Below are 10,427 nucleotides of genomic sequence, written 5' to 3'. Positions count from 1 at the left end.
AAGCCGTCCTGACTCCTGTACCATACCAAAGCACCTTGCAACGCCCTTCGAAACCATTCTTGACCACTGAAAAAAAAAACACCAGTGAATCTCGTACAGTTTATTGTCATAACCATTCACTTAAATCTACAACAGTTCCAACCGATCGCCTAGGCGATCCAACCGATCGCCTAATCGGCTCGTCACAACAATCGTTTTCGGACAAAATCTCTACAAAAATATAGGCACGTTTAATAATTACGAATCAGCCCGGAAACCGTCCCCCACGATCTATAACGCACCGTCATATTCAGCCACAACCTGAAATGTTGTGAGGGGAGCGGATGGACGCAGACAGTTCAAAGCCACATTCAGGAATACGCTGGCACACGCCACCTCTCGGCACACGATGCACCTTTGGGTTCACGTACTGTCCGCTGGGGAGGGTCGGCGCAGTGACCGGGTGTAGCGCAGGAACGCCGCGCAGGCGGGCTAGGGACGAGGGACGAACGGCACGTCCAAAACGACGATGAAGAAGCACGAATACAGGGCATGATGCACGCAGCCTGAACTCGAAAAACTGCTGTGTGCTCAGCTAATCGACGTTTACAGGTCACGTTAGGCAATCAACACTTGGCACTTCGGGGAGAAAAGGTAGCTATCGCCGGAACAATAGATAGTAAAGCGTGACACATCATAGTACAGTAAAATATACAAATACAGCCATCAGCTGGTTCTCAGAAACAAGTGCAGTATGTAAAATAAGATCCATGAGAAATTCTGGCCATTCACGTTCTAGCAGGTGGATTCATATTTCATCTAAATCAGACCCGATGAGTATTGTCGAGTGCACAAGTGGCAAGAGTGATGGGCAAGACATGCAATGAGAAACGGGCATAAAATCACAGAGTCGTAAAACACCAACAAAAATATACCGTTTCAAACCAGAAGCAACGAATATGATTGTCAGTTTGATCGTCGATTAATAAAGCAGCAAGTAAAAGAACACACGCAAGTCCAGGGATGCGGAGCCGTGGAAATTTCAGACGGCTCCGACTCCGGCTCCGGCTCCGGAGAAAAAAATCGGCTCCGGCTCCGGCTCCGGCTCCGGGTGAAATGTCATGGCGGCTCCGGCTCCGGCTCCGGCTCCGAGTAAAATGATCCGGCTCCGGCGGCTCCGGCTCCGGCGGCTCCGGCTCCGGCTTCTACCAAGTAGGGTAGTGTGGGGTAATTTGAGCATATTTTTACGTCTTCTCCCTTGTACCAACTTCCAGCTCAACCCTGGATGAAGAAAAACTGTTTCAGTAGCGCATGTGTCACTTGCTTTTACCATGCAAGCCTCATTTTTGGACGAGCCGAGCATACCTTGAATAGCATAGCATCACTTCTCCACCAAGTCACGGTGTGTTCAAATTGCCCCACCGTGGGGTAATTTGAACATACTGCCTTTACCTGCCATAAAAACGATAGTCTCGCCAGCACCGATGCATTGTTTGACCCATAAACGAATAGGTAGAGCAATTCTAAACATACCTTCATTTGAAAATCAACACAGCAACAAAAATAACAGTTGCAGAGTATCGATATCTGCACGCTGCACACAGGTCAGTTGAAAGAATTCGCCTCTCTTCAATTAACAGGACGTCTATCATCTCCGTTCGATAAAAACTCTACCAAACCTTACTTCATCTGTTATAGTGGTGCCAATCGGAACCTGGACATTCGGAGTTCCGATTCTTTATTATGTCCAATTCGGAATTGATTGCACAAAGGTAGGTATAGTAGTCTGGACAACATTGGACGATGGCCTGCCACACTTGAGCATTTTTATCAAGTAATCGTGCGTAGCATTGCTTGGCGAATGGAAAGCTTGTTAAGCTCTCAATGTAATGAACACTTTTCGGCTGGTAAAATTACGTGATAAGCAATATAAATGACGGTTTTGAGTGTTGATAGCTGCATAATTTTCGGACATATTTGGACAAATAGTTGACTTTAACATTTTTGGACGGAAAATCAACGAAAATGCCGGGCATTAGACGGAAATTAGACGTAAATTTTCGAAAACTGGCATCACTTATCTGCTACTGCTTTGGGTCGAAAATATTGGCAAAAACAAAACTGGGAGAGCTGTTTTTTTCGGAGCTATCCCTGTTTTCATTGAAATTCTCACACTATGTTCAAATTACCCCACACAAAAAGTTATTTTGCCATTTTCAAAAACAGGGTTCAAAAGCAAATTTCTTGGATTGAAGACACTGATTAGGTCATTGTACAACAAAAGCTGTTACGTATTAGGCACTAGCAATGCAAGATTTTGCGCTACAATGAAGTTGCAATGACGTGTTGTTAGGCGTTTATCCTTGCGAAATTATTTTTTACACTGTGCGTCAACATCTTCATTCCCTGAAACTTTAAACCCCGTTCATATGATAGCCCTTTTAGTTACGATAATTTCTCTCATTGGTCTTATTGTCATGCCACTTATGGATTTTCCGTAATTTTGTGTTATTCACACTATGTTCAAATTGCCCCACATGTTCAAATTACCTCACCCTACCCTACATCCCCTATGCGATCAATTAAATACGGGTGGAATACCACATTTTGAATACCACATTGTTTTACGCCTTGAAGGTGGTGGCAGCATTGCTTTGAATGCGAGGCGAGGTGTAACCGTGTATGCGAACACTGAAGGTAGAGAACACTGACCAGGACCTCGACGGTCCCTACTGTCAAACCGAACTAGGTAAATAATTGTTTCCTCTAAAGAAAAGGAGCCGGAGTCGCCCCCTTTTTTGACGGCTCCGGCTCCGGCTCCGGCTCCGGGCTACATTGTTTCACGGCTCCGGCTCCGGCTCCGGCTCCGGGCAAAATATGCCGGCTCCGGCGGCTCCGGCTCCGGCTCCGGCTCCGGCTCCGCATCCCTGCACGCAACGCTTAAACATACACACAAACACCAGCAGTTTTAATTAAAATCTAACAAAACTTGTCCAAGAATAAATTCATGATGGGCTTATCATCTGACACTTTTCCAGCCTCATTTGATCGTCATCGGAATACTGCGCCCGTTAGGGCATCGGCACAACCTTAGGCTAAGAGGGGACAAACAAAGTGGGACTCAAGACCCAGCCTTGAAAACATCCCGAAGTAGCTCTAATCAGTGCGCTACCGGAGGACAGTCCCTCTGGCACTAGGCACGTCAGAGACATCATAAACTACATCACTCGCGACGTATCAGAAGTAATTATGAAGACGGCATCAACACACCTCTGCATAATCACACCACTGCTCAACATGTGGAAGTAGCATCACCCTCACCTCCTGGTTGGAGGGACATCGCAGCCTGAAAAGCCTCAGTCGTGATAAAGCACCCACTAAATCACTTGGAGGATCGCAATTCCGCACTTCCCGCGCCCTTACGAAACTCGATCAGCACAAGGCCTAAAGGACGGATCAACGGTCTGATTTCAGACTGGCACGTTTGGACGGAGCCGGCACTAGAATGTGCGTACACGAGTCACAAATACTGTCGACGATCGGATAGGACACCACTGGAAATCAACTACACACTGGTGGTAGCTAGCTAATGAGCAATATAAGATGGCTTAACAAATGCGCAAATGACCGATTTAACATTTTAGAAAGTGGACGCCATTTGTGAAACTTGTTGGTGGATAAATATAAGCAAGCCAGATCTCTCTGAAAGAATGCAGTCGAATCATTAATTACATAGCACATCCTATGTAAAAAACCTTGAAAAATTAAAAACAGAAATGATCTACGTAAAATCTGAGCCTATCAGTTTACTGATGAAAACAGGCTAACTTCGTCATACTAAAGTAGAAACACATTTGATCTTCTACCATCACAAAGTATAGTCGCCCTTTCAGACCATTTCAAGGACCAATCACCGACACCTCACAGCAGAATTGGAAGGGTATCGCAGAAAATCGCCTCCTTTGTTTACCTAAGAAACGCATGGCACCACGCCACATGCCTCACTTAATTGGACATCGAGGACACCTTTTCATCTACTTGGTCCACCTTTGGATGCACAACACATTTGTTATAATCCTATAATCCTGATCGGGCACTAATGCACCCTCCCAATCATGCACTGCATAATTTAATACTCAAACCATCAGGTGAGCGAAGGGAAGCCAACGCTCCCCAATGCGCCCTCCTCCAAAGGAGCTAATGAAGTACTGCTCCTCCTCCTTCGCGTAGGTGACGGGAACACCCCCCTCAGAGGTGAAGGACCCCGTTGGAGCGATTCGCCAGCAGACAGACGTCGTCTCGCTCGTCGTCCGAGCTGCGTGCCGACTGCGCCGAGAGGTTGGATGCGTGACTGAGCTGGGAGGTGCGCGCGCTGGCGCCCCGCTCGGGGGCCTGCTCAACCAGCGGGTACCGCTGAGTGGCCGGCTTCACCGTCACGATCAGGTTGGACGAGTTGGCCACCATCATGTCCGTCACCTGAGGGAAATGTGGAGGTGAGAGGCCAGCGGCAAAACGTAATGAGCAATGAATGAAGGTTGGGCTACAATCTTGAATAATTTTCGTTATGCCTGCATATTTATGGCATTTTCTCACAAATATCAACTGCATTTTTAATCTGCCTGAGCACCCTCGAAACCAAGTGAGGAGCTCTGACAGCCAAGAGCATGTAGTTGCAACAGAGCTCTCGCCAGAAAATGACTTAAATGGGGGTAGACAAAGATCATGTATGATGTAATATTCCGTTTCATACTATCATTGCTGTAATAATCAAACAATGTTTAAGCATTGTAAGGTCATTTAAGAATCTAAAACAGTTATGCATTAAAAATGACGGGAATATGTGAAGCAAATGGTATTATGTGGCGACCATAGCAGACACAGGTGTTAGTTAATCGAATAAAAGGTATGCAAAGGCATCAGGATTATTAGGACAAAGACAGTTGTTGAAGCTATCCAGGAGATTGTTGGGCGAGAACGGGAGAAAGAAAAATTATCTGAAAGCCGCAATAATGAAGAAACAATAAAAACGTATCTTACCTCGCAATTTCATGCCATTTTCCAAAAGCTCAGGAGCACACAATTGCTTAAAAGCCCATTTAGTGTGCCACCACCGTCACCAACATGCTCATGCAATTAGTAAACCGAAAACCGATGCCCGAAGTGCCCGTCAAAACTCAAACGACCACGCCACAGTTCGAGCCCAGCGCAAGGCTTCGTTAATTCCGGGCGCCAAAGCGGACAGCTAAACGAATCGCCTGCCACCACTAACAGCTAATTCTGCTGCCGCAGCCGCTCATTCTGACGTCACTAGTCCCAAACAGCGGCGCTGCGCGTGGGCGTCCCCGTATACAGGGCGTCACCGTCGGGTGGCGTGGGCGGCTCATCAACAGCGCGCGCCCCCAGGGCTGTTTACTGCGCCCCGGTCACGGGCGCCACGAGCGTGGGCAGCCGCGTGTATGCCGTAACCAGGCACGGCGACCGTTATAGCATCGGAACCTTCGCCAAAGGGGATCGGCAGTGCAAAACGCCTCAGGCAGACACGTCAGAAACAAACCCTGACGCAAAATGGGTAATAATAATGACTGGTTAGGCGTGAAATATGAATCCCGATATAGCATTTGTTATATCAATCATACCAATGATTCTTTTTGTGTGACCATAATGTGCCCGCATGCAGCACCCGCAATATGAAATACGCAATAATGCTCATCATGCAATTCCTTTCACAAAATTAGAAACACCCACACATGCACTTAACCTGTCACAATGCATAGCAGCGCACCACCGCACGTGACAAACCCCACAGCCACACAGCGATTAGGCAGCGCGCACCCACACATACCTGGTCGAGCGTTTTGCCGGCCACCTCGATACCGTTGACCTCGAGGACCTCATCGTTGACGGCCAGCAGACCGGTACTCTCGGCCAGGCCGCCGGGCACCAGCCGGGAGATGAAGATACCGGGCACCTGGAGAGGAGCGGACGCGTCAGACAGGAGGGGTCCAGTACAGGACGATGTAGAGGGCGTGGATGACACGGCTGCAGCGAAAATTGGGCAGAGAATGGTAGCCGATCTGGCACAGGAACCACGGACATGTAATGCCCCATTTAAAGTCAAAACAATAATTTTTGCAGACTAGTGGAACTGCAAAATAATTTAAATATGACTGTTGAAGTGTTGAGCATAGATCATTCAGAAGCGTTTCGATAAATTGACTTACAGTTCTGCGAACTTCTAACCACCCATCGCCACCTCCCGACCCCGTACCTTCTCCAGTCCCGTGGGCGTCACCCTCAGACTGGTGCCGTCCCTGATGTAGAAGCCCAGCGGCCGCTCGGAGCCGTGTTTCAGCAGACGCACACGCCGACATCGCTCCGGAACCGAGTCCACGTCGATAATCTGAGCCACCTGCGTACAGCGGGGACGGTAGAGACGGGGGTTAGACAGAGTCACTAATGGCTTCGACCAGGAGGTATCGAAGTGGAGTAAAAAGACCGGCAACCCATGCTATTCAATTCTTCCCACATTGGGTTCAGCGTAGCCGGTAAAGGTCGATCCAACGACACCATACACACAGTCATACACAGGTCCACTTCGGCATGCATTTATATCTCGGCAACAGCGTCATACTACACATCTGCACATACTGTATTTTCTGCGTCCAACTACACACTGGCATCTTTTGTCGCAGCTTTCAAGTCCGTCATCGAATTCATTGATCAGGAAGCAGCGAAGCCGTTTGAGCACCAATAGTTACGACTGATTTTAATACAGCTTGACAGCAAAAAAAAAGTTTGAGCATTTCAACTCTAAACCGTTTTCCAGGGGACACAATCAATAAAACACATACAATTCTCACACCAACAACCGCTCTTCGCAGAAAGCCGGAAGACATCCCACGCCACCCACCTGTCTGAAGTTCTCCGGGTACGAGATGGCCGGCAGTTTGACCCTCGGCGAACCGATCAGCTGCGGTAGAAACTTGCCGCGCTTCAGTGTCGACTGGCCACTCAGGTCCCAGAGCACGCTCTCGCCTGGGGAGATGAGGGAGTGTGAAGAGGTGAGATGGCGGGTGGTGCGATGGGCCGTACACCAGTTGTTATGTCACAGAAGCTGGGACAAATAGAAGTACAGAAAATTTGAGCCGTATTTGCCCTATTTGTGCAATAACGAGTCAGAGTCTTACAGCATCTGAAAGCAACGTTAGCATCAAGTAACGTGACTAACAAGCGATATTTTCGTAGATGTGTGTTTTGAACTTGTTCCATGTAAAGCAAACATCGTAACAATTTAGCAACATAGACGAATCAAGCCCCGTTCTTTGGTATCAGGTGCGCGCCGACAACGAGGTTATCATGCAAGACGTTCATAAGGAATAATTGCGTTGCCACACAATCACGACAAATAGGTAGTGACCAGCTGACCATCCTCTTCTAAATCACGGCATAAGCCACGCCGTGTCGCCATCTACACACCACCCTATCCACAGGCGGACCCCTAGCGCTCGGATAGAGGGCGGCACAGGCGGCAATCGCACACCATCAGCCCACCTTTCCTCTGTAGGAAGATACGCAGCAGCGGCCGCGCACACTCGATCGCCTTGGCGAAGTTGTCGTCGTTGTTGATGGGCAGCAGGTAGCCGTCCTTGGGGTCGGAGTAGGTGATGGTGAAGGCGATCTCCTCCAGCAGGTGCAGCTTCTGCAGCACCTCGTGCAAGTCGTCGAACTGCTTCATCGCAGAGCGCTCCACGCTGATCCGCCGAAATTCGGCGTCAAACTGCGGCCAAAGGCACAGGTGGTCACCAATTGTAGGGAAGCTATGGGGCTTGATAATGAGGCAATCGTTTTGACAATACAAAAATGAAGGTAAATGAAAGAAAGATACCAGCATTGAGAAAATCAAATGCCTGAAATGTTATATTGACTTGGTACTTGTAAAATTGAGCATAACCATCACATCATGCTTCCAAAACTGATTTCAGCTAAAAAATGATAACCAAATGTGCTAAACAACAAACACTAAAGGGCACAATATTTACCTTTGATTTAACTTCAATGAGTTGTGTTATTGGCTGCATAGGATTCATTTTGTAGTGTTTTGACATATTCTGTGTTCTTATTCTTACAACTGAAAAGAAAAACATGTCAAGTCAAAACAGCAAGCTGTACAATAGACCACCACAATTCACACAAAAAGTTAAACTTTTTCAGTAGTTTGAGAGCGCAGTTAAACACCCATTTATCATTTTGATTTGACTAGGCCTTGGGACTTGGCTGAAATATGGTGAGTGTAAGGATATGTGTAGGTAATGTGTATTTACAGTTTTAGACATTGGTTTAAATGGTCAAAGTTGCTATGCACAACAAGCTGTCTGCTGTAATGATACCAATCTTGCTGTAATGCACCAATAACTTTGCTGCTGTATAACTGTTGCTGCTGTAATAACTTTGAGCTGTGTAATGCTGAATGCACCAATAACTTTGTTCATGTAATGCATTTGTCTGGTACAAATTAAACATAAATTAGAAAGTTTGATGAACCTTCATCATACACTCCACACTAAAATACAAGTCATGTCTGTCACAAGCAGTGTTCTGAATTTTCAGCCTTCAGGTTCATCTGGCAAGACTAGACTAGAACTTGGATATATGACAAGTCATGTGACAAACTATGTAGAAGACGCACAATTCCAGCCTTAACTACTCGGATTGCTGCAAGATGGACTGAGATAAGGGGCTGGCGCGTTTATAGTTCAGGGTTCCTTCATTCTCCTTGCCATCCTTTCCTGCCTGTCTGTTTCCGGCACTAGGAACCCAACAAGGTGAGTCAACCAGGTGAGTCAACAATCACCCTAGGCAAAGATACCTATTCCATTTCTCATTCCAAAAAGAGTGCCTTGAAAAGGAATGTGTGCTTTGTTGAAGAATTTGTTATTTTGATTTGATATTCCCAACAATAAGAAAACACCACATTCTTATGTGCACAGGGCTCAAGCAACTCAAATCCAGGGCCCTGTTTCAGCGGTGATAGCAGCACGCTGCTATTACACGTGTCAAATTGGGTTTCCATGGAAACATCAACAAACCATGACGCTGTCAATCTGTGTGATGTCATCAAATAATATTATTGCTGCTAACATCTTCATGGTCATGCGATCAAACAAATGTTATCAAACGCATTCAATGAGACAGCAACTCTGTTCCAAACGCAGCTCACGGATTACACGAAACATCATTAGTGTGACCTCATCACATTGCGTCAGCTCGCACAATTTGATAGTAGCGTGCTGCTTTCACCGGTGAAACAGGGCCCCCTTTACCCTCTCATAACAGCAAACCTGGTAACAGTCAAGGCCCTTAGAAACAGTAAACAGGGAACACCAATTTCTACCAACTAGCTGCTAGGGAATTATTGAATTGAAAAGCAATTTGCAGTAAATTATATGCATTATTCAAGTCAATGAATGAACACCAACATCAGCACAAACCAATCAAATTTATGCAAAACTGAAACATTGGTCAAAAGTAGGCTGAAGTAGGAAGTAAGAAACCTACACAATTGAGCATAAAAGATAAGAAGTAAGTAGGCGCCACTGGAATTATTCTTCTTGAAATATCATGTGAAAATATCTAAGATGTTATAAAATCAGAAAAATATGTGAAACATGTCATACCAAAAAAAAAGTTGCTGCGACGCACACGCCGCAAACCTCACAAGAGCGCCAAATCTTTGACTTCAAGGATTTCACTATTGTAATCTACGGAATCGGGGAGTTGACCAAAGCATCATGACGTCATTAAAACAATTTTGAGAAATGGGAAGCAATCACAAATTTGCTACAGTGTGAAAGAACATGGGCGTCGAAAGCCAGGGGGACGGGGGGGGGGGACGCGTCCTCCCCAGTCGAAGATTCCGGCGGGGACGTCCCCTCCCCCGGAAAAGAAAACACCCGAAAATGCTTACAAGTTACAAAATGACTTCTTGCAGGCTGCAGCGATCATTAGGTACAGTCACCAGCACTTGCTACTAATCACCTCGTTTTTGTTCAGTAGTTTGAAGACCGATCAATTCTCAGTCGCGCAAGATACGTCAAACGAACCGTTTGGTCCTCCGATTTTCGAATATCTAACTTGTTTTTGTATATTCGAAGCATTTTGGGATGGGGAGCCAAAAAACCTCTTTTTTGCCCTTAAGTGTGCCCCAAGAAGTCGTAGAACCTAGCCCCGCCTCTGATCCACAGACCACTAGTGCCATCTCTTGTCAGCCGAACAAGCCGCAGACGTAAATAATGTCACGTGACCTTTGCACACGCTACAATTACTACGCAGCTGTAGTGGGGAAGCGGGGCGGAGGCGTGGAGAGGGACGCGATCGGTCGGCTGGGGTCAGGTCGCCGAGGCCAGAGGTCATCCGCCGGAGGGTGTTTGAGCGGTTGGGCCGTGTGGGCT

General features: G+C 46.8%; 1 protein-coding gene across 1 annotated transcript; it reads right to left on the bottom strand.

Moving 5' to 3' along the window:
* Positions 1-3,103: 3,103 nt before the first annotated feature.
* On the bottom strand, positions 3,104-9,698 carry LOC122371002 (partitioning defective 6 homolog gamma-like). The gene is made up of 7 exons (XM_043347037.1): positions 9,654-9,698; positions 8,019-8,107; positions 7,531-7,756; positions 6,890-7,014; positions 6,248-6,388; positions 5,822-5,947; positions 3,104-4,455 (listed from the first exon to the last, which is right to left on the bottom strand). Exons 2-7 carry the CDS (start codon positions 8,082-8,084, stop codon positions 4,228-4,230), a joined length of 912 nt encoding a protein of 303 aa, XP_043202972.1. The 5' UTR covers positions 8,085-8,107; positions 9,654-9,698; the 3' UTR covers positions 3,104-4,227.
* Positions 9,699-10,427: the final 729 nt, after the last annotated feature.

This window comes from Amphibalanus amphitrite, unplaced genomic scaffold (genome assembly GCF_019059575.1).
Source record: "Amphibalanus amphitrite isolate SeventyFive unplaced genomic scaffold, NRLGWU_Aamphi_draft 000035F_arrow, whole genome shotgun sequence".
NCBI classification, from domain to species: domain Eukaryota; kingdom Metazoa; phylum Arthropoda; class Thecostraca; order Balanomorpha; family Balanidae; genus Amphibalanus; species Amphibalanus amphitrite.
The sequence above is the reverse complement of the archived record's forward strand: the minus strand, read 5'-3'. Positions and strand labels throughout refer to the sequence as shown.